Source organism: Convolutriloba macropyga, chromosome 9, assembly GCF_964194025.1.
Source record: "Convolutriloba macropyga chromosome 9, txConMacr16.3, whole genome shotgun sequence".
Classification (NCBI taxonomy): Eukaryota; Metazoa; Xenacoelomorpha; order Acoela; family Convolutidae; genus Convolutriloba; species Convolutriloba macropyga.
This window is the reverse complement of record NC_134476.1, coordinates 12,296,705-12,324,405: the sequence shown is the minus strand read 5'-3', so window position 1 is coordinate 12,324,405 and position 27,701 is coordinate 12,296,705. Positions and strand designations below refer to the sequence as shown.

At 38.2% G+C, this 27,701-nt stretch overlaps 2 protein-coding genes across 4 annotated transcripts; one reads left to right on the top strand and one right to left on the bottom strand.

Moving 5' to 3' along the window:
- On the bottom strand, positions 1–27,575 carry LOC142345613 (serine/threonine-protein kinase greatwall-like). Of its 3 annotated transcripts, none has more exons than XM_075397751.1 (4): positions 25,502–27,575; positions 23,139–23,407; positions 18,307–18,546; positions 1–218 (listed from the first exon to the last, which is right to left on the bottom strand). In XM_075397751.1, exons 1-3 carry the CDS (start codon positions 27,168–27,170, stop codon positions 18,340–18,342), a joined length of 2,145 nt encoding a protein of 714 aa, XP_075253866.1. In that variant the 5' UTR covers positions 27,171–27,575; the 3' UTR covers positions 1–218; positions 18,307–18,339. The 3 variants fall into 3 exon arrangements, with proteins under 3 accessions (XP_075253866.1, XP_075253868.1, XP_075253869.1); XM_075397753.1 differs by having other exon boundaries at positions 1–209; XM_075397754.1 differs by having other exon boundaries at positions 18,326–18,546.
- Positions 8,090–9,417, top strand: LOC142346123 (uncharacterized). The gene is made up of 2 exons (XM_075398627.1): positions 8,090–8,231; positions 8,408–9,417. The coding sequence occupies exons 1-2, from the start codon at positions 8,090–8,092 to the stop codon at positions 9,415–9,417; spliced, it is 1,152 nt and encodes a 383-aa protein (XP_075254742.1).
- Positions 27,576–27,701: the final 126 nt, after the last annotated feature.

Below are 27,701 nucleotides of genomic sequence, written 5' to 3'. Positions count from 1 at the left end.
TTGTACACATTATTAATTCTCACAGCAAATAATACAATTCATTATTCAAAGTTATAAAGGCGATAAATAAAGCGATAAAGTAACTAAAGTTCACATGTTGATTCTAACTAATTGATACAAAAGCTGATAAGGTTTCTAATGTAAACCAATTGGGGCTCGATTCGAGTTTAAACTAAAACTCTTAAACACTATGGGGTAAAAAATGATCTCTTCTCGAACTTTCGTATTAATTAGGGTGCAAAAATAGATGGTTTACGGTAATCAAAACATACCCGGCAGATTGCCAGAAAATAGCCGCCGTTGATTCCCATAACCACGATTGGGATTAAAAGAAGACAAAAAAATAGTGAAAAAAATGATTTTTGCAGGAAAACAATTTTAAAGTGCGAACTATTTTGATGTCAATTTGTAGTTGAACAGACTCTTGCTTCGTAGTGAGACGACACAGGGCCAAGTATCAATACCAATAAGCATTAGAGATGGTAACTAAGAACAAAGTTCGAGTTACGGGCATCTAAATTGGGCTTTACGGGTTTATCCCGTTTCGATTTCTGATATCGTTGTTGATACTGACTCTGTTCATTTTAAAATGCTTTGCTGAGCAACTGCTGTCTAAAAACACTTTTAGCAGGACAAGACTTGACGTACAATTTAAAGAATTTTCTTTCACTAAACAAAAACTAGACCAAGACCGGACTATGAAATCCAAAAAAATCAGATCAAAAAAATGAAAAAAAAAAAAACAAAATCAATGTCAAAATGCCGTATGTGAACAGAAAAAAACCACCAGCAAAAACTGAAAATTTGGTTCAAACAAAAAACAAGGCCTAGAATGAACTATGAATGAACTGGGAAAAACATTTAGAAAAAATCCAATCCAGAAAATTGAAAAAAAAACAGTAAAAATCGAAGTGAAATTGCTGCATGTGAACGAAAAACCACCACCGAAAAAGCGAATTTTGGTTCAAACACCGTTTTCTCACTCTCCTTAAATACCGGGCATCTAAAAATGGGCTTTATGGGTAAATTATTGCCCGAATTAATTTTTGCCCTCTAATTTTGAAGGGTCAAAAATTTTAGGGGGCAAAAATTTTACGTAATACGGGGACAGCGAATTTTTGTTCAAACTCCCTTTTCTCACTATACTTTAAAATTAGAGCGAAAAAATTTCACACCGCAAAACCACTCGCTTTTTCGCTCAACTTCCAGTTTCGGCGTGACCAAAATCACTACTCCAATTTGACTTCAAAATCATGGAAATGTGTGAACAGAAGTAGTGAAAAATGGGGTGGTCTACCGCACAGATATAGGATCCCTCCCTACCCAGTCTCGAACCTACGCCAAAATCACTCTATCTAACACCTAGAAAGCTGCCTACTCCCTTGAGCTACAAATCCCAAATACTGCTAACATTGTATCACTATTTACGGTTATTGGATTTTGTTATGTTTAATACATGGTAACACAAGTTGCGATTGTTGGATTAATGCACAAATTCAGAAATTTTTAAACGCGTTTAGCTACACATCAAATTTGCTTTAAAACAATTCAAAATACCGCAAATTCTAAGGCAACTTGGCCCAGATGGTACGTCATTATGACCAACTGGGCTAAGTTGCCTTCTGTAACCAAAATTACTTTTTATCATGATTGAACAAACAATGCTATCACAATTTTGGAATTTTATCTGAGTTCGAATAAATAAGCCACCCTATAAATACTAAGCTCCAAAACTTACAATCATTCAATTTCAGCAGTTACCATGAACAGCTGTCCAGAAAATTCAGATAATTTTCGATTCATAGTCTACAGTGCTCAAGTCCTCATTCCCTCTCAGTTTCCATTTGATTCAAACAGCAAGAGACGCAAGACCGACCAACGAGAGGCCAGTCAGACAACCCAAGTTCAGCCAAAAGGCCTTGCACACTGGATTGATCAGTTCACAGACTGGCAATTTGCTGTTGTTAACCATGAGCCAGAAAAGACTCAACAGCATTTCAGATGGTGCGACGACATCTCATTTGAGCACCAAGACATTCTGGTCTATACAAACGATAATCCAAAACATATGAGAAGAATATCAAATCCTACATTCGCCATGAAAGCAAAATCCTCTTTGAGATCAAGGCAAGAATTTTTGCACCATCAAGCGCGTTTCAGACGTTCAATCAGCAATTCTTGCGTCTCAACATATCAGACATTACAAGACGGGGAGACATCTTCGAGCAATTCACAAGAAACGCTGATACCGTAAGGGACATTTCACCCAAAAGATGTAGCGCAATGGAGACAGTGTGGGAAATTGAACGATCTTGCCCAAATCGGCGATTAGAGCCAGCAGGCATGACGGATTATCAGAGAAGAATTCTGACGAAAATTGAAAGCCTTGAGAGTACCGATTCTCCGTTCAAGAACACTTTAGAAGACTACATTGATATATTGGCGACTGGCTGGGGATCAATTTACAGATCGGATCACTCGGTCTACTTGGAAGTTCAATGTGGATTGAATAATGCGCAGTGTACTTGTGTACTTGCTGGGAATGTTGGGACGCTCCTTTAGAGGAGGGCTGGGAGAACAAGGCGCGCAAAGAAGAGGTGGAAAATTCCGATGAATCATCTAAACAAACAAAGAAAAACTGATAAAAGAAACTGTAACTAAAAACACCATTTTCTTTATATACACTCTGTAAATCAGTTGGTTGGGGCATTTGAATGATAAACATTCCTGATATTAATAAAGTATTGAACAACTTTGAAATTGTTTCCAAGCATTTTCCTAGGAACGAAACAACAAAGAATGCCTTTTTGGCAGTTTATATGTTCATTGAACCAAATTCTGATCTCCAGTTCATCAACAAACTGGCCCCGCATGGTGGATTGATAGGACCTGGTGACAGAAGACTTCATATCTCAAGCAGTTGAAAATTTTGAGAACGCATGCTGCATTTCATGATGCCTTTGGGTTCATGAAAGAACAATACGCCACAGGGCCCGGCTATGTATACATTGTTTCAAACATTCCTAGCCATTTTCTGTGCGGGCACGTTACCGGTTTTCTTTTTTGGACAATATTCAAACTAGTTTTTCGGTCCTATTTTGATGCGTTGCCATTTTAGATGACTGGCAATAACTTAGATAACTTTACACTGCATATTTGAAAGCTCGCAGCTTTGCAATTTTTAAACAAAAATCAGAATGAAGAAATTATTTTGCGGAAACTGTGTTGGAAAAAGGTGGGTCAGAGATGTGTTCCCGTTCAAACCGAAATTGATCTTACTGGAGATGAAATTGAACTGCTAATTGAGGCAGCTAAACTGTTGAAATACTTTGTCGCTATATCACAGCAATCGAATAAGACGCCAACACCTGAGCTACCGCCGAGGAGTACACTATAGTCATGGCCGACTCACCGGATTGTCAGTTGGATTTTGCCAGTAAGATTATTTTTGATGATAACAATGAGGAGCGCCCACCGTGGAAACTGTGTGAAAACATTGAAAGATTTTTGGTATTTTACAGTATTCACATCTTTCTTTTGATTGGAGCGATTGCAACGAGCCTTTGCTTTCTGTTCATCAATAAGTTCACAACCGAAAGACCAGAAATTTGGTCGCTTTTAGCATTTAGTATAGGCTGTTTTATTCCCACATCCAAATGAATAAAGTTATTGTAACGGAACCTCATTTGATGATGGTGGTCGTCGGACCCAGTGGATCAGGAAAAACACGCCTGGTTGCAGATATCCTCATCAAACAAGAACGTTTATTTTCTCCCAGCTTTGACAAAGTGACATATGTATATCAGCATTGGCAAAAAGTTTATACAGAGCTTGCCAATATTCTTGACACAAAAATAAGTTTCATTCATGGACTTGATTGGAGCAAAATCAACTCCACTCATGAGAAAAATCGTCAACTAGTGGTTTTCGACGATGTGTACAATGAAGCCAGCGAACAAGAATTTTTAAACCTAGTTATTTCTGGTCGCCATCAAAACAGACACGCAATTTTATTGAAGCTTAATTTGTATCAAAAAAGTAAAAACTCAAAAACAATCGATCTTAATGTTACGCATATGCTTTTGCTGAAAAACCCCAGAGATATTATACAAATTGACGTTCTTGGCCGTCAATTGGGCAGCCGTAATCTTTTATTGTCAGCGTATAAAACTGCAACCAAGGAACCATTTGGACTTTTGTTGATTGACCTGGATCCTCGATGCTGTGAGCAGCTACGGTTAAGTTCAAACTTGACGGACAATTTTACAATATTTTACAGTTCACAAACCTTAGGTAATAAAATTCAACTCGATGAATCATTCACATCATCTGACTACTTTCAAACTGCTTATGGGCTTGAAACTTGTACTGAAGCGTTTCGCAATTCTCCATCTTCATTATGAGTTTATAAAGTTTCTACTGGACTGTATTTATAACAATGTTCATGGGAATGTCTCATTAGCTCAAACTACTTTAAATGAGAGCAAATTAAAAAAAATTTAAAAACATTTTAACATTTGTTTGTAATAAGAAAGTGAAGTTCAGTCATAAACAAACTTCTCGCAACCAATCAGGGATTGCAGCTAATTAAAATAATTTATGAGCCCGTTCAAAATCATTTTAAAGATGAGCAAGCAAACTAAAGTAGAAGCAAAAAAGTTTTTACTTATTTCACTACAAACCTATAACGAGCTGTTGAACGGAAACAAAACAGTACAAGATAGCCAGACCTCAACCTCCACCACTAAAGAATACTTACTTTCTCACAGCAACAAAAACAACGAAACAGACGTTGCAGCTCAATTGAGTGTTGCAGCCACCCTCAATCAAGTACCTAAGCCTGGTGGGTCAAACCAAGAAACAGATGAAATGATACCTAGGGAACATCAGCAAAATAATTTGATTTCGGACGAAGCAAACGAAATAGTAGAACAATTATTATCAACTGGACTGTCAAGTGGGAAAATTGAAAAATCAAAAGCAATAATCAAATTGTTGCAGAAATCAGAAACAATAGCAATTGACAAGCAAACAGGAAAATTACAAAACAAATCCGGAGGACCTCCATCAGAGAGCAATTTATTTCAACTTCTGATGAACATTCAGCATCCCACAAAAAAATTTTCACCTGCAGACCTTGAATTGATTAGAGCATTGAAAATTGCTCAACACTTAGTTGCAAATACAAACGCCAAGGCAGTCAGCCTTAAACTTACGAGAGATTCGAACAACACATGGCTTTCAATGTTTTCTCCCAGATACTGAACATCTCAACACTACACATTCTTATTGAATTGCTCCTAATACTTGCCGGAGTGGAGAGAAACCCGGGACCAGCCAGGAAACTCAAATGTAGAAGCTGCAAGAAACTTTTGGGGAAAAGTACAAAAAAACGACCGCTTTTCTACTGCACAATAGGCGGTTGGGTGCATTACCAGTGCTCTGGCTTACAAAATGTAAATGACTACAACAGCAAAACTTTTACTTGCACAAAATGCAGAAATGAAAGGGTAATCTCATCAGCAATCACCAATAGCCGTGGCCTACAAACTGCACAAAAATTCTATACCAACTCAAACTACCCCTCAGCCTACGGCAGTGTCAATAGATTGATAAAAGAAACCGGACTAAAGCGGAAAACTGTACAGACCTATCTGAAAACAAACTCAACGTACAACAAGTTCAAACAAAATAGGCACCGTTTTCCCCGACTGAAGGTGCAATCATACCGCTTGAATGAAATTTGGTCCCTTGATCTCGCAGATATGCAATCACTATCTGCCGACAACCGAAACACCAGATATTTACTAGTCGCTGTGGACACATTAAGTCGTTTCCGTCGTGTTCAACCAATGAAAAACAAATACGCCACCACAACTAGGAGAGCTTTTGCAACAATGACAACAAAAATCAGACCAGAGAAAGTGTGGACTGACGATGGGAAGGAATTTTTAGGCTCTTTCAAACAGTTTTGCGAACAGAAAAATATAATTCTCTACCAAACTAGAAACGAAAAGAAAAGCGCTTTTGCAGAACGAAACATCCGATCAATCAAGTCTCTGATTTACAAGTACTTGAATGAAAACCATACAAGCAGCTACATAGATAACCTACAAAACGTTGTCAATGTAATCAACTTGCGTGTAAACAGAGTGACTGGTCTCGCTCCAAAAAAGTGACCAAGCAACATACAAGCTACTTGGTATCCCTCACATTGAACGAGAAGATCCAAAAACCAAAATTTTTAGTTGGTGAAACGGTTCGGATAAAGAGAAATATTAAAACCTTTCATCGTGGTTATCAGATACAATTCAGTCACGAGATATTTCGAATAGATAAGGTCCTCACACTCAACCCTCCAACATACCGTGTAGTTTCCCATGAAACAAGTGAAGCGATAGACGGCAGATTTTACGAAGCTGAACTAACAAAATATTCAGAAATTTAATATGACATCATTAGACAGCCTTAGAAGTTTCACAATAAATTTAATTTCAAACTCGTCCACAAACACTTACCCCGGCAACACAATGGCATCTTTTACCAACTTGTTGCCAAAAACAATTGATCTTAACAAAAAATTTGGCCGCTGGCAAGTGGCATTGCTCGAAATTTCATGGCCCGCTAAATTTCAAAACGTTACACAAGGATTACTAGAAACTAATCATGGGGAATCAGAGTCCTCCGAAGATGATAACGATGATCATGACGATGATGACGATAAGGTAATAGAGCCAACAAGTGCTGACGAGCTCTACGTTTACATAGGCCGTCGTCGGCGTCGACCTACAGGTGCGACGGAAAGTCCTGCGAAAATTTCCAACTCGAGATGCACAATTGACACCGGCTACTACCCATCGATTGATCATTTGATGAGGAAAATTTTTGCTAAGAGTTTTCGATCAAGACACGCAACTGATTGGCCTTACAATTGGTGTATATCAAGTCACGGTCAAAAGCTAAAAATATTGCCACGAGGTCACCAAAAAGATGATTTCCAGTCTACAGAAAACGAGGAGGACGGTTTTCTGACAGCCGCCAGATCAAGTGAAGATGAAGGCCAACAGACATGGAACGGAATAAAACCCTTTGAAATACCATCCAGTATAGAACTCATTTCCAGTGACCTTCAAATTATTCTTGGTACAGACATTCTTAAAGTTGGCGTCAACCCAAAATTTCCAGTTGACATTTCAGGTGGGCGCCATACAATGTTTGTCTATTGTGACCTCATACAGGATGAAATACTGGGCAACACTTTCACATCACTTCTTAGATCAATTGCGATCAATAGTACATCAAATAGGAAACTAGACGAGGTAGCAACTATTTGTCACCAATCCTTCTCAAACCTGCAGTGGAAAGATGTAGTCAAGTCATCATTTCAATCAATAACCATAACTATTCGCGATGAAACAGGCCAACTTACGCCTTTTCTATCAATAGGTCGCAGCTGGCTGACTCTGAAATTCCAACTTTTGCCCCAATAAAAATCATTTATCCCATTACGAACACAAAAAGCAGTCGCTCATGGACGCACATTACGACGCTCAAATTTCAAGAAACAAGACAATTTTGTTACCCATGTAGGCCCTGCCAGACGATTTGGTTCAGGTGCGGCTGGTCTTGGTGCTCTAGCTGTGCGTATTGGCCGTTGCACCTTACCTCTTTTGAAAAAATACGCATTGCCGATTGCCAAGAAGGTTGGACGGAATCTTGTCAGTGCAGCAATTCCAGAAATTGGTCAGATGATAGCCGGAAAAAAGAAGCTAAAAGCTGTTGCGAAAGATTCGATCAAAAAATCAGTTTCAAAAACAATCTCGGACTCCGTGAAGCCGTCCCGCTCGCGTGCGGCGCCGAAAGGACCGCGCTCCACGCACGCATCGGGCGCCCGGGCCCGCGTCGCCGCGCCGTCCGTACGCCCGGTGGCGAGCGGGAGCCCCCCAGGGAATCCTTACCAGCAAATACACGAGAGATAAGAAAGGCAACCTCTCGCAAGCGGACTGCAAAAACGATCAACGGCAGCACTTTTAAAAATTCAAAAGCCAAACGCAGTCGAACTGATATTTTGTCAAACATAAAGTACTAAATGACCGAGTTTACGACCTTAGCAGCAGATATTGCCAACACTGTAACACATACAGCGCTAGATTTTTTCGAAAAACCCAATGTTCTGGTTAATTATGAAAGCGGATTCGACCAGGAAATCTACCCACAAGTTGGTTCTCGAGGTCCAACCTTGGATTTTCTGATTTGTGGAGATCAACGCAATTGCATCGACCTCAATTTTTTACAATTAGGACTTCAAGTGGCTATTTACACGCCCGATGGAAAAGATCGTATCAAGACAAGCGACGCAAGCAAGCTGTTTTTGCAAATAACGCGCTACACAGTCTGTTTTCACAAGTTGAAGTATACGCTAATGGAATTCTGATTTCGGACAGCAACAACACGTACCATCATCGCGCTTTTTTGGAGACCGAGTTGACAACAAACAGTGATAGTAAGGAGACTTGGGCAGCTTGTCAGGGATACACTTACGATCCAGAACCCTCATCAGATGCCAATAAATCAGAATGGCTGCAATACCGCTTAAAGGACACATTGATCGGCGAGTACACGTTCAATTTCTATGGCTCTCTATATGTGGATTTTTTCAGTTGCGAAAAACTAATGCTCCCGGAAGTTGACATTCGAATAAAACTCTACCGCGCCAGTAATGAGTTCAGTCTGATTAGCTTAGGTGACGACTCAGACAAAATGTTTACAGCAGTTATTGAAAAAGCCTCGCTGTTCGTTCGCAAAATTACTGTGACCGAGTCCGTTCGGCTTTCAATTGAAAGGGCACTGCTAAAAGCTCCTGCAAGGTATCCTTATATAGAATCCTTGTGCAAAAGCTTCATCATGCAATCTGGACAAAACTCTTTTGTTAAAGAGTCCATATTTGGAACTGAGCCAATCAGACGCTTAACGTTGTGCATGATCGCGAACGACAAGTTTAGAGGTTCGAAGGACACAAACCCGTTCTTGTATCACAAGTACGACATGAAACGAATCGAAATAATACGCGGTAACGGCTTACCAATAGCAGGCACTCCCGTCGACACAGAGAACAATGTCCGCATATATCACAACAGTTTAACGGCTCTGGGATATAAAAACGGTGGAAACAAAATTTCTCTGAAGGATTTTGCAAACAAATTCATTGTAACCTTTGATCTGACATCATCACAGGAGGCGTCTAAAAACCTCACATTATTCCCCGAATTGACAGGAGCACCAATAACCCTCAAATTAATTTTCTCTGAAGCTCTCCCAGAGGCGGTTGAACTTTTTTTGATTGGAGAAAGGTTCAGTCAGGTCTTTATTGACGCAAAAAGAAACATCTCCAAAAACCAAACTATTTTCAATGGATAACGTGTCTATTAAGAAAGTAGCTAAAAAGTTTTGTCTTTTAAAGTTTACTTTTGGAGGCGTATGGTCGGCCAACAATTTTCCAAAAATAGCACAACGCAGCGCTCGTTTCCAAAGATTAAACACTTCCCCTTCTTATATGAGGGGAACACATTGGATACTGATGCTATTCATTCAACCTTTTCTGGAACTACTACAAACTCAAATAAGAGGCGGCGTGGTAGAGAGAGTCATGTTAAGCCAGCAAAGAAGTCAATAACTAATATAGTAAATTGGAATAGCTTGTCAATTCCACTAAGTTTCTATGTCGATTTCTACGAAAGGGTGCATATTATTTATTCAAATTGTGACAAATATACTATTCATGAAATTGCCTCATCACCTCATCCACAATCCCAATCTTCCCATTTGTGTGGCATGTACTGTCTTTACATCGCATTGAAAATTTTTGAAAAAATTGGACATGCCTACTACAATGACTCAAAAGACTGCATAAGTGCGATGAAGCAATTTCGACACCTTGTTGAGAGCGCAGTTAAAAATATTGGTTTGATTAATGAAGTAAATTTGATACGATTTTTTAATAGCCGACTGCAGTCAAAACATACGTTCAAAATTATGTAATAAAAATTTGTATTTGACATTTCTAATTTCTCTAGTCTGAGTCAGAGTAAGGAACAATCAGCCTCGATCGCTTTGCAGGCAATACTTCAATTGAACAACTTTCATCATCGCTCTCGCCAATCAATTCGTCTTCTATCGCCTCATCATAAATGAAAGGGTTCCCAGTCCCACACTCTTTCTCGCTATCATCCTCTTGCTCATGGTCACTCAGATCACTCCAATTCAAAGTAGGTTCATTTTGATCAAACTCTCGCGGAAAGAACCCTGGATCAGGTGGAGCTAAAACATAGTCACTATAAAATTTGTTCTGATTGCACGTTGATGCCGTGGAGACAGAATCTGCGTCATGTGGAGTGAGCTCTTCGAACTATATTAAGTTCTTCTCTTTTTCAGCTGACAGTGAAGCTCGATCGCCGTCGTCGGTATCGCTTGAAAAGTCAGTACTGGTTGTGCAAGATTTTGGTGGCTCCTGGCCAAGACTATAATGACCGTACGGTAAGGTGTCAATGCCATTATCAATAAACCGCTTGTCGTCGAAACAGCTCAGAGCTGTTTTATTTGTAGTGGCAACTTGTATCTGGTGATTAGCGGAAAGTATTGGCGCCCTGCTGCTAACACCTGTTTGAAGACACTGGAGGTATTTGTCGTGATGAAGCGTTTTCTTAAGTACCTTCTGAACGCCCTTTGCACTCCGTTTAACACCGCTGACAAATTTGATACTATACATTTTCGATCGCAAGATTACACTTTCCTCCAAAACTGATCCATTTAATTCATCTGTCATTGTTAAAGGAATTTTTTTGTTTGTCGGGTCGAAAAGTGGATGAGATGTTGAATAGTCGCTCAAATCTAGCAAATGTTTAAACTCCTCCATGTCCTTATACAGATCATCAGTCTCTATGCGATACAAAAGTGAGTCCGTGTCCTTATACGTGACGCAAATTCGCGAACCGTATCTTGGTCTTATCTTGTTGTAATGAAAATTGTATAGTGCGAGTTGAGAAAGATCAAGGATGGCCGCTCCCACAGGCGTTGGTTTATCCCATTTAACAGTTGGCACGGAGAAGTAAACGGAACATAAGTTGTCACTGATAATTTGGAACGATTTGAAATTCGGTTTTGATGTTAGTTTAGAAGCTTTAACCTGATCCGAAACAAACTGAATGTTTTTTCTGTTTCGTTTGTTCTCCATGGTTTTCCCGAAACAGGCGTTGGACATAAGTTTGTAGAAATTTTTTTCGAAGGTAGTTGATGCCATTTTACGCATAGAAGTGTTCTTTTCAATATAAGGACGCAACCAGTCTGACTGATTAAACTGGAGCACGCGATGAAGAGCAACCACTTTCAGTCCCTGTTCCATATAAAACAACACATTTTCAATATGACAGATATAATTCTTCTTATCAAATAAGGTTTCCACAAGCTTCGGAACAGATGCCCGGTTTTGAGCTAACTGCTTACTATAGGGTGACAACCAGTCGTCGCTAATAAAAAGTTTCTCAGGAGCCAGTGGAAAATCAGAATGATCGTTGTGAATGAGGCGGGATAATTGAGATCAACTCCGACAAAGTAACCGACACTATCTTTGTTTTTATAAGTCTCAATGAGAGAATCAATATCAGCAAACTCAGCCCACTGGTATCCGTCTTTTGGCAGTTTTTTCATCATTATCCCACCATAAAGCGAGGTTACGTCTAAAAACGCCCCATAAACTGACTTTTGATCCTTGTTGTAACCATTCAGATCCTTGTTGTTTGCTCGAAAGTGGCGAAGGGCTCCTACTCCGTTGAGACCACCTCTGATTGCTTTTTCGCAAAAGAGGAGCATATCAACATCCGAAAGCAATCAAAGTCCAACGTCCGTTGTTATCAACATTGCGTCCCAGCTGAGATTCGGTGCGCTGTAGAAGTATGCTGGATCTAGACGGTAAACATTAATGCACACTGAACGGAACAGTTCAAATACATCGGCCAGCAAAAAGACATCAGTTTCCAAATAAGCATCGTGGTAATCTCCAAAGTTGTCATATTTGAACAACTGATACATTTCAACAGCTTTCTGATGCATTTCCTCTGTGATTTCTATCTTTCCTGTTAATGTGTTTTTCCACTCTTCACCGTAAACGGGAAGACCATGCTTAAACTTTTCAAAACAGTCCAGATAGGAGTAGGGAAAAAAATTCCTTTGCTTCTAATTCTTTTGAAATCAGCATCTGAGTATTGAGCAAAATGGCTACGGAGCAACTTAAGATCACCATCTTGTAACGTCTGAGCCAAAGAATCAAGACCTGAAGCCATAAAATTGAAACTATCGAGAAAGCGTATTTCGTTTCGAACAATTTTTTCAACACCACATTTATTGATGTAGGTCTTGAACAGGAACTTGAACCGAAAAAGAAATAATCGTCTCCTCAGTTCTTGATATTGCAGAGAGAATTTCGTTTTCCTCCAACACAAGGTACTTCACTATGTGATGAGCATCGTATCGCGACAAATTATGAAAGAGAACCGGTAAAAACGATCCAACTGTAACAGCTAAATTGCAAGCTGAGTGCGCCACTCCAAGCACAGTTCCAGTTAAATGACAGTGATGGACTACTTTCTCCTCAGTGATTAGAAAGTTTTTTTCACAAATGCAACACGGCGCTGTCCAGTTCTCAACAAAGTCTTGTTTCGCAGAATTTGACATTTTTAGAAAGCGATAACGTTGTCGCTCGGAGTCCGCCCATTTAACCCAACTTCGCGAAGTACTCATCAGAACTGAAATGCAGTCTTCTCCTCTATAAAACTTCTTTAGTTGCACGTTGGAATTCCTGCTGTCAACTAATACAGCACCGAAACTACAAGGGTACTCTTTTTCAACGACAAAACTCGAAGCAGAGCTTTCATTTAAGCCATTTCTGACAAGTTCCTCAACTGATTCAAAAGCCTCAGTTCGAACGTCGAGAGCCTCTAGATCCGCATAAACCACGAAAGGGCATTTGTAAGTTTTTTGCCAATTTTTGAATTTCACCGTTGACCCTTCTTCAGGCATCTGAATAACTTGAGGTTGATGATGCTTGCAGAGAGATTTATGCAGCTTAAACTTTTCTCGCGCAATGCTCTGTAGACAACGCTCGCAAAATTTTCGTATATTGTTCTTTGAGTTGGCGGTGGCAGGCGAACGCAGCAAAACTTTCATAACACGATCCAAATTTTTTATCAGGCAATAATGCCAATTGTTTTCTTCTGATAAAAGTAACAAATTAATTCTTTTGGTTTTGCCTCTGTACTTTCTCAAATAAACAGGATAAAATTTTGTCTGTTCATAAGCGAAGACGTTGATTTTAAGGTGATTATTTTTCTCAAAAGCCGGTATGTCAGTTAGAGCAACTGGCATTTTTTTCGGATTGTAGTGAAGTGCGCCAAAATTTTGACGGTAACTTTGAGGTCTTTCTTGATTTTGCTTTAAAGGGAAAAGCGCAGCCAACACAGAGTAGAGAAAACAAAAATTATCCTTTAGATTCTTGATGTTCAGAACCGATTTTCGTTGATTTTCGAGTTCCGGCGGTGTAGCTATATATGATCCGGCTCGGAGAGGCGCAAACTTTGTAACCTTCAGCTCAACTAAATGCAATTTTTCAATAACCCATCCACTTCCAGCTGTGCAGAAAACGTTGATTTTAGTCAACAGTTTATCGACGTGTGAAAAATATTCGTCGGCTGTTAAAGTCGTCGAGAGGCTTTCCATTGGACTTTGAAAAAAGCAAACAGTGCTATCATCGGTCAACGGCTTCACAAATTTCACTTCAATACACATTCCAAATTTGATCAATATCAGATCTTCCAGTTTGCTGTTGATGAAATCAATGATATCACTTTCCTTATTAACAAGAAACTCAAAAGGGTCAAAACTGGAGTCTCCTGATAATTTCAGCCGAAAGGACTGGAAGTGCTCCCGAATAGCTTTTCTTTCACGCTCTAATAAAAAATTATTGTTTTGACAAAGACGAGCAGGATTTGTTCTGGCAGCAGGAGCAGTCACTGAATGCTCATCCGTGCAGTGTTTCTGCCATGCTTCCTGTTGACCGAAAAAGGTCTGACATGTGTCGCATCTTACTGAACGATCAAACTTGTGCACATTCTTTATGTGACGGACTAAGTTTTTGGCAAGCGTAAAAACAGTTTGGCAATGGCCACATCAAAAACTCTGATCAGGCAGATCGGAATGTTTTTGATGCCTATGCAATAGAAAATCTTGTCGTTTCGCAAAGTCTTGATCACACGAATTGCATTTCACCATAACGCCTAAACAAACTAATTAAATCAATTTTTATTATTTATTCCTTATAGGAAGTGGCTACAAGGAAGTCTCTGGCGTTGTTCAATTGAACAAGCCAGAAAAGATGCAAGGGTCCAGTTTATTCAAAACCGGGAGTCCAAGCATCTTTTTTTTGTTTAATTCCAGTAATGGAGGATAGTCGGAAAACAGACTTCGAAAAACATAAGTTTTCGAAATCTATTTCCCAACTATCCCCCACCCGACTTCTGCTTGGTCCCTTCGACGAGTGGTAGCCAAGACTGACGGAAGCCAGAAGGAGAATTCAGAATCCTTAGTGATGTATAAGAAAACTACAAGAAACAAAAAGAACAGAGTCAAAAATTTTGAACATCACTCTGACGCTCAAAACATCAACTCTGTTCTCTTTGTAACTTGCAGCTTTCTCACATCAAAAAGCATACTGATTTCAGTAACCTTAGCGATGTATAAGAAAGCTGCATATAAGAAAAAAACAAAGTCGAACATTTTGAACATCACTCTGAAGCTCAAAACCTCAACTCTGTTTCCTTTGTTACTTGCAGCTCCCTCACATCACAAAAATTACGGATTCCTAATTTTTGCTTTTTCTGTTGTAATTTTTGAATGCTTTTAGCAGTACTATCAAGACCACGAACTATTAATTTTGAGAGCACATCTCAAAATAGCATGCCGATCTGTTTTTGATTAGCAATTAAAATCAAAGGGGACTCAAAGTTTCAGACTTTTGGTCGATATGCATAAAATTTTCAGTAACTTGACGGATATCGGTAATTAAACTCAAATCTTTTTTGAGAAAAAAAGCAGGAAGAGCACAACTCTTCGTATTTAACTAGCTTAGCATAAAGTTCATTTTGTCAGCGAGTCCGATAGATTAACCAAAAGTAAATTTTCAATTCAAGGTATGAATCGAAAAGGAGTTAAAATTTCACTGAAAAAAAGGCACCAAAAATTGTTGATGCGTGTGGGCTGACAAACCAATGCGAAATTTTTTCTGAAAAAATGAACAACCCAGTGAAGTTCATATTCAGCGATCGGAAACTTTAAACTCAAAAATAAGAGCTCAGCTCTTTCGGTAAAAAAAAGAGCTTCGCTCTTCAAGAGCACCCAGCATAAAGTTCCTAAAACCCTCTTCCTTTCCCTGATACCCGCATATCCCATTTCATCAGTTCATTATATTGACCAACCCATACCCCATTTTCTTGATATTAGTTCTAACAATAACGTGAACGATTCTCACCTCACAACTTTGGATTATTAGTGCTACCGATTTTGGAAAATATCATAAATTCGATTCTGATTGTATTTCTGAATTATTTCAAATTCGACAGAAAGTTAGAGAACGGAGTAAAGTTTTCTTGACTGCTCAGCAGAGGCACAAGTTTAGGAATTAGGACCGAATGAAAGAAGTCTCCGTTACTTGGCTCATATATTTGATATTGGTATCACCTGCTGATAAATTGATACTATGTTTGTTCATGAAGAAGATGGTTGTTGGTATTGAATGTATCTAGTGAAAACTTGTTCACGCCGAAAAGATAAATTCGACTTATGCAGGCTTAAGTTGCACCAAATTAGGTGGTAACACAGGTTTTCCATATGCACGGACCTGGACAAAAAGCTATAAAAACGCCAAGATATTTCTGATTTACGCGACGATTACCGTTATCAATAAGAGACTAGTAGTACAAAAAGGGCTCACGCAGGTACCGATTCATCTCAACCAACTCAAACTTTAATCAAACCGAATCTCAAAAAAATCAAACCGAACTTCAGTCCCAGTCGATGATGGAAAGTGTCTCTGGTGGATACTTCTTTGAGTATAAAACATCAACCCGCCTTCTTCGAGTTGCGAGAGATGAATCGGAGAACGGGAGCAATATTGAGATAACGCTGTTTAAGTTCGCAAACGACGAACGATATCTGAACCAGTCAGTAGTGATACCTGAACACCACTTCTCAGAAATAATGGACTCTTGTACTCTCGAGTCTGATATACTGAGACTAATCTCCGAGGGTAAATTCAACACAGAAGGCCGAATCGTGATTAATTTCAATGTCTGCGAACGCATGAGGATGGACAGCAAAAACTGCGAAGTGATACGAGACATAAAGGGTAATATTTTATATATGTTCCAACTAATTAGGGTTTATTGTAGAATAGCAATCTGCTTATTAAAACTGTGCGGATTGGTAGAGGTGTTCTGATATGAATGTCCAGATAATTTTGTTTCTATTAAGGGTAATATTTTATATATGTTCCAACTAATTAGGGTTTATTCTAGAATATCAATGTGCGTATTAAAACTGTATGCGGATGGGTAGAGGGGTTCTGATACATAAATGTCTAGACAATTTTGTTTCTATTTAGATACAGACAACACGTACTACAGATTTGCGGTCAAATACTTCGACCCGCAGGACATCATACTGAGTGTGTTCTTCTACCTTAAGAAGTTCAGCCTCAAAGGTGATATGTGGGCATTGCAATACACAGCCATTCATCTACGTGAATTTACAGCCCTGATGCTTCACCATTAAAACTATATGAGGGCTAAGCGAGAGAAAACCAATAAGCGTTTGATTCCAATTGCCGAAGTCAAACCAATGAAAAGAATGCGGGAGACTGAAAGCAAAAATAACCCCCCCCCCCCCCCGAGGTTGTTGATTTAGCCTCAGAGGATGATATAACTCTGATAAACTTTAGAGACTCACGAGAATAATTTTGAAATTATCATTCGCAAAACAATAACATTAAATTTGATTATTAAAAGCATTGTTGTATTGTTCCTTGTATTTAATAATCATAGCTGTCTTCTTGCTACAAATTACTTCTTAATTAGAAATCTTGTTTCAAAGCTGTACTATTGTATGAGCGAAAGAGAACGGTTAAGATTTTCGCATTTAAATTGTAGCATTTCTTAGTCTTTGAGTCTACACTAGATACAAGGCGGCAAAGATATAGATACCAAAACGTGCAGCAATAAATGAGTTTTAGCTTTTATCTAAAACAACAGTTTTTGATTCAAAATCAAATTTACCCAGAAGCGGTTTGGTAAATTGAGCACACAAGACAGAAGCAAAAAGGACCAAAAGCAAATTAGTCAATTTGCGATATGTCAAACACAAAGATAAAGCAGTAAATAATGGGCCATAAAATGAACTTTGTATGAACTAACCTTGATGAAGTTCGGTATATGATTGCCAAAAACGTTTCAAAATGATGCTCCTGTAGTGCGGTGGTTCAGGCTAAAAAACTATGAGAAACATATGAAAGCACTAAAAGATTGGGTTCGAGACTAATAAGTGGAGGGATCCTTTTTCTGTGCGGTAGACCACCCCATTTCTCACTACTAACAGATCTTAAAAAAAAGACAGCGCCCCAATACAATTCAAATTCTTCGAACTTTTTTAAAAAAAAATAGGAGCCCTATAATAGCCGGCTGAGAAGCTGAGGCGGCTATTAAACATGAGACCGAATCTTTTGGGTAAAGATTACGCGGCTTTGAAGTCACTGAGAAAATGTGGTGTTAATTGAGAACCACATAGCCATTCGAGAATAAGCCAGAAATTCCAAGTGACTTAAGCAGTCATAGACATTGCTTAAAATATGCACTTCGAAAGTTTTAAAATGCACTCAGTTTTGAAATCTGTCGCTGTAGATAGGAAAATCTGGCACTCTAGAATCTGTGACTGCACATCTGGATTTTTAAAAGTTGTACGTGCGTGTTTCAAACTAAAAGATGAAACGACAAATAGGTCAAAAATCATACTAATGAAATCGAACATGGAGACCTTAAAAAAACTCAGATTCAAACAATACCAGACAGTTGATACGCTGGCTGTTCATACTCTGGCAAAAAAGTCAGGCCAGTGCATTTAATTTCACTGAATTACATTCCTGATCACCTCTAAATCAAGTCCAGGTAGTTTATTCTAGCACAACTTTGAAGAAGAGAGTCAATTTTGCACCCTAATAATCTCATCAAACATTCTAGTTCACAATTATGCATCTGAGACAGACATTCGGATCTGTCTGGCCTGATTGCGCGGTTGGAAGTAGTCAGTGTCTGAGGGGTTGGATGGGCAGGGCACGAAGGGGGGCTCTTGGGTCTCCCAAACACTCGTCCAATCGTCAATACATTCAAAGAGAGACAACTCTTTGAGAGATGAGAAGTTGGAGCGCTGCGATGGATCGGGGTTGAGAAGCGCCTGGAAAACATTGCAATGATAGTTGCACAACGTGAGGCAAAAAACTAAAACCTTGTGAATTAGTAATTGAAAAAGCAGAAAAAACCCCGAGCTGTCATCAGAGCTTTAAAATTTGCTAAAACAGCCTTTATCCTAATGAAAAACAAGGTGGAATCACATTAGAGAAAAAGAAAAGATGGAAACCCACAATCAGTTGTTATTAAACCATTCAAAAAGTTTGTGCGTGCGTGCTTGTGTGCATATTTCATGTGTATATTTCAACAGAGCCCCAATAATCATTGTAGTGTTGCTTATGATTCAGTTGAGTTTGTTTAATTTTCAGCAGTAATTTACTTAGTCGCCTAAGCTCAAAAATTACTCACGCAAACCGACTGACGTCACCCACGCAATGTAGTTGAGCGATCGAGGTCAGCAAACAAAATCAAAAATTTCCAAAGAAGACATGTTTACAATAACTGTCTAGAGCCAAGCTCAAATTTCGTTCGAGAGCATTAAATCTGCACCTTAAGCTGACTAGGAGCGCATATAAGAAAATGTATCCCGCAAAACCGCTCACTTTTTCGCTCAACTTCACTACTCCATTCTGTTTTCAAGAATCATCCAAAGTGTCTGAAGAGATCTTAAAACATCCTGAAACAACTCGAAACCTTATTCGCCAAACAAACTAGCCTCTCAAAAAATGGCCAAAAAATCAAGTAGCCTAAGAAATAAATCAATTACTTTTCACATAAAACAAACACTTCGTTGAATTCAATTGAGACTAATAAAAACCCCACACAAAATTAGGCAAGCATAAATAAATTCACAATTATCTTTGAAAAAAAGAGAAAAAACTACGAAATGGAGCACAAATGTGAAAATATTTCAATTTTTTGTCTTATTTCATTACAAAAGTTGGCTTGCACCACAACAGTTTTTGGAAACTATATTAAAAACTGCCTGGGATTATCAGGCTTCAATTTTGCTTACAATAAGTGCAAGAAAACGATAAAATGGAGAAAACATCGCTAAAACAGCCTCAAAATCCGCATACATTAGTTGGGAAACCTAATTTGCGTAAACTCCTTTTAGTAACCCAAAAGCTTCAATACGCCACAAAATCAACCTGAACATTGTTAATATAATCAGCAATAACTTAACATAGCTGGCAGATTGCCAGAAAATAGCCGCAATAGCTTCGCAGACCTGCAGTCTCAAAAAACAGTAAGAAACAGACAAAAACCTTTAAGTAGTGAGATGTTACATTTGATTAAAAATATGTTTAACTCATTGCCGCTTCTGTTATATGCTCTCAAACAACCTTAATTTAGAGTAACAAATTTTTTTTTTTCATTTACGACTGAGATGTTAAATTTTGATTAAGAATCTGTATAATTTATTGCTGTTTCTATTAGCTGCTGTCAAATTAACCTTCAATTAGAGTGATATATACTCACTTGACCTTATCTCTTTGAATTAAAATAAAGAAAAGTCAATTTCAGACTCAGGAAGTCATTTTCGAGAGTGAGGTAACTCACGTGTAACCAAAAACTTAATCACGCGAATGAACAAAAAACTCGCTCCACAAGAGTGAAAAATGACGTCACGCACGCAATTCAGTTGAAATTGCATGAAATTAACAAAAAGCAGTTGAAATGGTTGTGACGTCATATGGTCGTAACAAAAATCTTAACGAAATAAAAAAACATAGCAGGACAAGTCCTGACGTACAATTCAAAGAATTTTCATTGACTTAACAAACAACTAAACCTAGAACGTACAATGAGTGAATTGGGAAAACCATTTCTAAAAACAATCAGATGAAAAAAAAACAAAAAAAAAGAAAATCAATGTCAAAACGCTGCTGCGGAGAACAAAAAACCACTAGTGAGATATTTGATTTTGATTCTAACAAAAAACAAGGTCCAAAATGAGCTGTGAATGGATTGGCAAAAACTATTTAGAAAAAAAATCCGATCCAAAAAATCGAAAAAACAGTAAACATCAGAGTAAAATTGCCGCATGTGAACAAAAAACCACTACCGAGAAACCGAATTTTTGTTCAAACACCGTTTTCTCACTCTACTTTAAAATTAGAGCGAAGCAAATTCACGCCGCAAAACCACTCGCTTTTTCGCTCCGCTTCCTGTTTCGGCGTGACCAAAATCACTACTCCAATTTGACTTCAACAATCATGAAAATGTGTGAAAAGATCCCTAAAAGACAGCGCACCAATACAATTCAAATTCTTTGAATTGTAAAAACAAGATAAGTCCAATAATAGCCCCAGCTATGGCTGTGCGGCTTTTAAATTTTTTTAAAAAAAATTGCCATTTTTTGAAATGGTTTACCTAAGCAAGTTTATGAGCAACTTTTTCAAACTTAATTCACTCCCTGAACGTCCAGTTTTTTTCTCGCCAACAATAAATTATGACGACTCTTCGAGTCGTAACAAGACAGCAACCCGATACAATTCAAATTCTTTGAATTGTAAATAAAGAGACCGCCTAAACAATAGCTGTCGAGAGGCTGACTTGAGAGGCTGACAGATTTGACTCCCTGGGTCTTTACCACTTGATTAAATTTCAAAATCTCAACGACCAAAATTTCTTAAAATTTTAAAAGAGCTATTTAATTCGAAACTTCGTTAAACAGCATCGATTTTATTGAGAATGAACGCATAGAATTCTGAAATCTTTGGAAGAGAAACTATCTTGAAATGTAGAAGTTCGATTCCGCTTTAAATTGAAGGCCATTTTTAATTTTAAAAAAACTGGTGAGTGGATGCTCCCACAATGTCCGTGCCGCAATGTTTTGACTTTGAATTAAATTAATTGTGCGTAAACACTAAACATACCCGGCAGACTGCCGGAAAATAGCCGCCGTTGATTCCCATAAGTCTATTGGCATTGAAAGAAAAGAAATTATCAACAAAAATTGATTTTTGTGTAAAAACATTTTTAAGTGCGATTTATTTTGATGTCATTTCGTAACTGAACATACTCCTGTCTCTCAGTGAGAGGCTACAGGGTCTAGTACCAATACCAATAAGCATTATAGATAGTAATTAAAACTTATTAGAACAAAGTTCAAGTACCTGGCATCTAAAAATGGGCTTTATGGGTAAATTATTGCCCGAATTAATTTTTGCCCTCTAATTTTAAAGGGTCAAAAATTTTAGGGGGCAAAAATTTTACGTAATACGGGGACAGCGAATTTTTGTTCAAACTCCCTTTTCTCACTCTACTTTAAAATTAGAGCGAAGCAAATTCACGCCGCAAAACCACTCGCTTTTTCGCTCCGCTTCCTGTTTCGGCGTGACCAAAATCACTACTCCAATTTGACTTCAACAATCATGAAAATGTGTGAAAAGATCCCTAAAAGACAGCGCACCAATACAATTCAAATTCTTTGAATTGTAAAAACAAGATAAGTCCAATAATAGCCCCAGCTATGGCTGTGCGGCTTTTAAATTTTTTAAAAAAAAATTGCCATTTTTTGAAATGGTTTACCTAAGCAAGTTTATGAGCAACTTTTTCAAACTTAATTCACTCCCTGAACGTCCAGTTTTTTTCTCGCCAACAATAAATTATGACGACTCTTCGAGTCGTAACAAGACAGCAACCCGATACAATTCAAATTCTTTGAATTGTAAATAAAGAGACCGCCTAAACAATAGCTGTCGAGAGGCTGACTTGAGAGGCTGACAGATTTGACTCCCTGGGTCTTTACCACTTGATTAAATTTCAAAATCTCAACGACCAAAATTTCTTAAAATTTTAAAAGAGCTATTTAATTCGAAACTTCGTTAAACAGCATCGATTTTATTGAGAATGAACGCATAGAATTCTGAAATCTTTGGAAGAGAAACTATCTTGAAATGTAGAAGTTCGATTCCGCTTTAAATTGAAGGCCATTTTTAATTTTAAAAAAACTGGTGAGTGGATGCTCCCACAATGTCCGTGCCGCAATGTTTTGACTTTGAATTAAATTAATTGTGCGTAAACACTAAACATACCCGGCAGACTGCCGGAAAATAGCAGCCGTTGATTCCCATAACTCTATCGGGATTGAAAGAAAAGAAAATATCAACAAAAATTGATTTTTGTATAAAAACATTTTTAAGTAAGATTTATTTTGATGTCCTTTCGTAATTGAGCATACTCCTGTCTCTCAGTGAGAGGCTGCAGGGTCTAGTACCAATAAGCATTATAGATAGTAACTAAAATTTATGAGAACAAAGTTCAAGTACCGCGCATCTAAACATGGGCTTTATGGGTTTATCCCGTTTCTATTTTTGACTTTGATTTTTTTTATACTGACTCTCTTCATTTTGAATTGCTTTGCTGAGCAGCTGCTGTCTAAAAGGACTTTGAGCAGAATGACAGCAGAGTGAAAATAGCCTAGAGAAGTCAAAAAGATTTCACGCAAAATGTCGAAAAAGCGGCAAAATGGGTAAAGCGAAAAAAAGTTCGACGAAGTAAAAAAAAATAGGAGCGCTATAATAGCCGGCTAAGAAGATGAGGGCGGCTATTAAAAAAACCCGCGAGTATATTAAAAGCGCTTCGAAGGCATATTAAAGAAGCGTTCAAAGTGTTCCAGCAAAAATTTACCAGTATTGGTTCCATAATTTTCCCATCCAGTTCCTCCTCCCCCGTTGGCCACGGGATGTCACATTCTAGAATATTCTGTAGCACCTGGTCGGCAGTTTCGTCATTGAAGGGTGGAAAACCAGTTGCAAATTCAAACATGCAAACTCCCAGAGACCACCAGTCGACCGGGTAAGAGTAGGGTGCAGGGTTAACCTTGTCATCGACATTTTGGGTTCCATTTTTGCTCATTACTCGTCGAATAATCTCAGGCGCGATGTAGTCCGGAGTTCCTATAACCACATACTTTAAAATATACATTCTGAAAAATGTTAGGTTTCCATTTCTCGGTATAACATACATTTTCCCTATACACTCTAGCAGTGCTTTTAAGCACCATATTCACGTGATTGACGACATCAAAATATAAACATATCCGACAGATTGCTGGAAAATAGACCTCTATGGCCTTCGCTGGAAATGAAAAAAAAAAGCAAAAAATAAAGAAACAAATTGGCCACTTGTTTTTTTTTCAAGAATTCTTAGAGTTAGATTTGGGATGTAATTGTTACGACACATGTAGGAAAAAGATTAAAAAAGAGCTCTGTTAACATTAGATGATACAAAAAAATCAAAATCTTTAGTCCTTAATATTAAAACACTTGAAGTTTTTGGCAAGTTTAGATGCACTCTAATGATATTCCATTAGTAAATGCGTTTAAAATTTAAAGTTCATTCAGTAAGTGAGAGAGAGAGAGAGAGAGAGAGAGAGAGTTTATTCCTCTGAATATAAATGAACATCAAAACTATAATATTACATAACATCAGAAAGCTTCAAGTTATAAGTGAAGACATTTTTGAGTCAGATATGTAAAGGACTTATCGCACAATTGACCAAAAAACCGACGCCAAAGAGTAACAAATGACATCACACACAAATTCAGGAAAAAGACAGTGGAAACGCAAAAAGAAAAACATAAAACATTTATAACAAGAACTAAGACTTTTGAAATTTCTCATAAAAATACAGAGCAATAACAAAACTCTGAAAACTATTTATAGCAAACGTTCAGAATTGCACTTTAATAAATGAAGCCATCAGCAAAAAAATCGAAAAAATCAATGAAAAAAAATTACATTTAATCACAGAAAATTGCGAGCACCAAAAAGGAGCCAACGACGAGTATCATATAAAAATATATAATGAAAAACATCTCAAAAACTGAGACACCAATGCCTGATCACACAAAACCCCGTTACGATATACACTGATTACAAAAAAATCCCATCAAAGATCCGAAACAAATTTTTTTTCAAACAGCCAAGAATTAATTAAGAAATTGAGAAAAATTAGACAATTTTTTCTTTAAAACGCATTAGTGTGTTTTCAAAAACACTGTAATCTCAATTGCGAAGGATTACATATTATTGCAGTCTCAATAACAAAAATGCTGAAAAACCTAATTAAAAGCAAAATAAATGAATAGCCAAATCAATCAAAAACGGCTGAAAATGGTTACCAATGCGCACCAATCCGCCGAAAAATTTTTTCAAAGTCAAGAAGTCATTGAATGCAGCACAGAACAAAAACTTCTCTCGCTCAGCAAAAAAAAACAAGCTCACGCCAATTTAATCACTTTTAAGTTCAGGTCAAAATGCCCCCTGAACACGTAGTACTTCCGGTGATAAAAACCAATAAAACCGTAACAAACTCTTCTTCGAGTCGTAAACAATCTACGATGAGATCAGTAATAGCCTCGCTATCGCTTAGTGGCTATTAAAAAAAATTAAATGACAAAATAGTTAAGTAAGCGTTAGGATTCAGTCTGGTCTGCACATGCTCAATATAGTTAGCTTCATTGCAAGTGATCATGAAGTTAAATTACATTGAATGAATCGGAACACGTAACACGAAATCTTTGAAAAAGTTTTAAGAACTGGCTTTTAGCACTAGGTAATTTTCTAAATTACTAAATCTTATTCAATTTAAATTCTTATTCAGTTTAATTTCGGCAAGGGCACAAAGCCATTTTTAGCCTGTAAAATTAAGAGAACGGGTTCCTCAAAATATCAAACAATTTGATCAAATGGACGAAATTTAACTAAGAATTTAGATATAACTTCCACTAGGACCGTACCCAAAACTTTCACATGCCAATCAAGTAAAATATTAATACCTAATCTTAAATTTCGTTGTATATTTTTGCACAGATAAGTACTCTAAATACTAGCTGAAATTCGCATGCTTTCAGTTCCGAATTTTAATTCAAAATTCTACTCATTGATTTGTTTTGACCCGTGATAGAGACCACGACAATTTCATCTTTTTAAGGCAACCGAACTCGTTGATAAAAAGTGGTCTCAGAAAAAAATGAAAATGAACTCACCAAGCACCTGTTCTGTCGAAAACGTGACATTGGCTTTTCTCGCTCCTACCCTTCGCGTGCTTCTACAAGCCGTGGTCTTCTTTGACGTAAAAGGCGTATTCGCAGGAGTGAACGGCTCAACTCGCGATAAGCCCTTCGGATCTCGCTTTAAAATTGGGGTACATTTTCTACTTCCACCCTGGGACAACTCTACTGATGGAACCCATTTAAAATAATCCGGAGTTGTATGTGTGGTCTCTACAGAGGACGTGGTGGATATCTTATCAGCTGGAGAAAGGTCAAAAGACACCAAACTAAGTCTTTGCATTCCGTGCTCGCAATCTTTAAGATGCAATTGATTAGTATCGCCTGATCGCATAATTTCAACCGAATCGTTGTGATGGTTCGGTGACATAAACGGGTCTAACAAGCTACTGATCTGGAGTTCCTTCCTTGTCGTCGTCACCAAAGAGGAATCTTTCTGACTTTCCAATACCTGTTCGGTGAAACTTCCCTCCAAAGATAGCAGGGATCCATCGTGTTGACCTCCGTAAGTTGACGAACAGGTCGAGTTCAGCAGAGAACTGACACTTTGGGAATGACATCTGACACTTCTAAGTTCGTCCATTGGGTTAAATGGCGATGGCGAAGTAGAAGGGTAATTTTCTTTATCCTCCGTCCAATTTACATTAAACCCTGGCTCATTATGATCTATGCTGGACAGTGACACTTCCGGGGCGTTGCCCGCTGGTAGGGGACCTGCACCATCAAGGTTAGGGCTTTTACAAGGCACCGACTCACAAGCATTGCTAAGAGCAGCACATTTGAAGTTCTGGGGAACTGAACATCCTGATACAAAATCGATGCTCCTTTTGCGCCTTAACGTCGTTGGTTTTTCCACTCCATTCTTTGTTTTAAATTGATTGCTAGCGGCTTTGGCTAAGTTGGCAACACTAGGTTTCGATCCAGGGGTTCCGGAGATTTCTGGTATGTAGAATTTAACTTCTGGATCTCGGGCCGAATTTAGCTGAGCGTTGAGAGGTCGCACAATGTTTGAAAGTGACCCAAGTCTGCTTCTACTATTACTGCTATTGCTGTGGTTGATATTGGCTTTCAAACTCATGATCTGGCCAGGAGTCCGGCCACATTGCAAATTGTTATGCAGAACTATGTCCAAACTTGAAGTCATTTTGATCTTTGCCAGACCAAAATCAGTTAGTTTGACGTGTCCTTTACTATCTATTAAACAGTTATCCGGCTTTACATCTCTGTGTATAATTTGCTGTCTATTTAAAAAGTCGAGCGCTAGTGCTATTTCAGCACAGTAGAACGCAATCATGTGTTCTGAGAAACAGCCGCAAACTTCCAATAAAGATTTGAGATCCCCGCCAACTAGATATTCCATAACAAGGTACACTTTGTCGACATTCTGTAAACAGTACAGCAACCGTACCACATGTGGGTTGTCTTCAAGCATCGCCAAAGCGTTCTTCTCGACTTGAACACGATCAATCATGTTTTTGTTTTGAAGATACTGCTTCTGCATGATTTTAATGGCGAGTTTTAAATCTGGTTTTGTTCGCTTATGGCCCAAATAAACTTGGCCAAAGGCACCTCGGCTGATTGGTTTTTCGAACACAAAATCTTCAATCCTGGGAGCAGCTGTTCCTGCTGACTTGCTGCTAGCCATTGCTACCGGAAAATTTGGCGATGAGCAGTTGACCCGTTTTTAAAAACGATCATGGAACCGATAGTTAACTATGTGTAAAACCCACAGTCAACTATAAAAACCCACAGTTAAAAACCAGTACTTCAGCCATTAGAATTCTACTTCAAGGGCAAACAAGAATGAGCGCAAGTTATCTGAAATTGAACTCCGTCCGACACGTAACAAAAGATTCGAATTTCAAAGCCCTTTTGCAAGTAATGAGAAGCAGAAAAATTTCAAGGCGCTAAATTGTACGATAGACGAGAATCAATTGCAATCATTAATTCGGATTTAAATGATGATACCAATGAACAAATTGCCAAACTCTTTAAACATAGTCGGCAGATTGCCGGAAAATAGCCGCGATAGACAGTTGTGGCCTCCCACGGAATTGAAACTAAAGAAATAAGACAGGCAGATTGACCACCAGTCCTTTAATAGACCAATAGACTTTTTGGGTTAGATTCGGACTGTCATTTTTATGAGACACATACGCTCTATAAAAAAGCCCTA

Bases quoted from the DNA above. Each gene is read 5' to 3' on its own strand.
- LOC142346123 (XM_075398627.1), top strand. From the start codon at position 8,090: ATGACCGAGTTTACGACCTTAGCAGCAGATATTGCCAACACTGTAACA. The intron at 8,232-8,407 runs GTCCAACCTTGG...TGTTTTCACAAG, and splicing joins CCCACAAGTTGGTTCTCGAG to TTGAAGTATACGCTAATGGA.
- LOC142345613 (XM_075397751.1), bottom strand. From the start codon at position 27,170: ATGGCTAGCAGCAAGTCAGCAGGAACAGCTGCTCCCAGGATTGAAGAT. The intron at 23,408-25,501 runs GTGAGTTCATTT...ATGTGGTTATAG, and splicing joins TTCGACAGAACAGGTGCTTG to GAACTCCGGACTACATCGCG. The intron at 18,547-23,138 runs GTAAATTTTTGC...AATGTTTTCCAG, and splicing joins AAATTATGGAACCAATACTG to GCGCTTCTCAACCCCGATCC.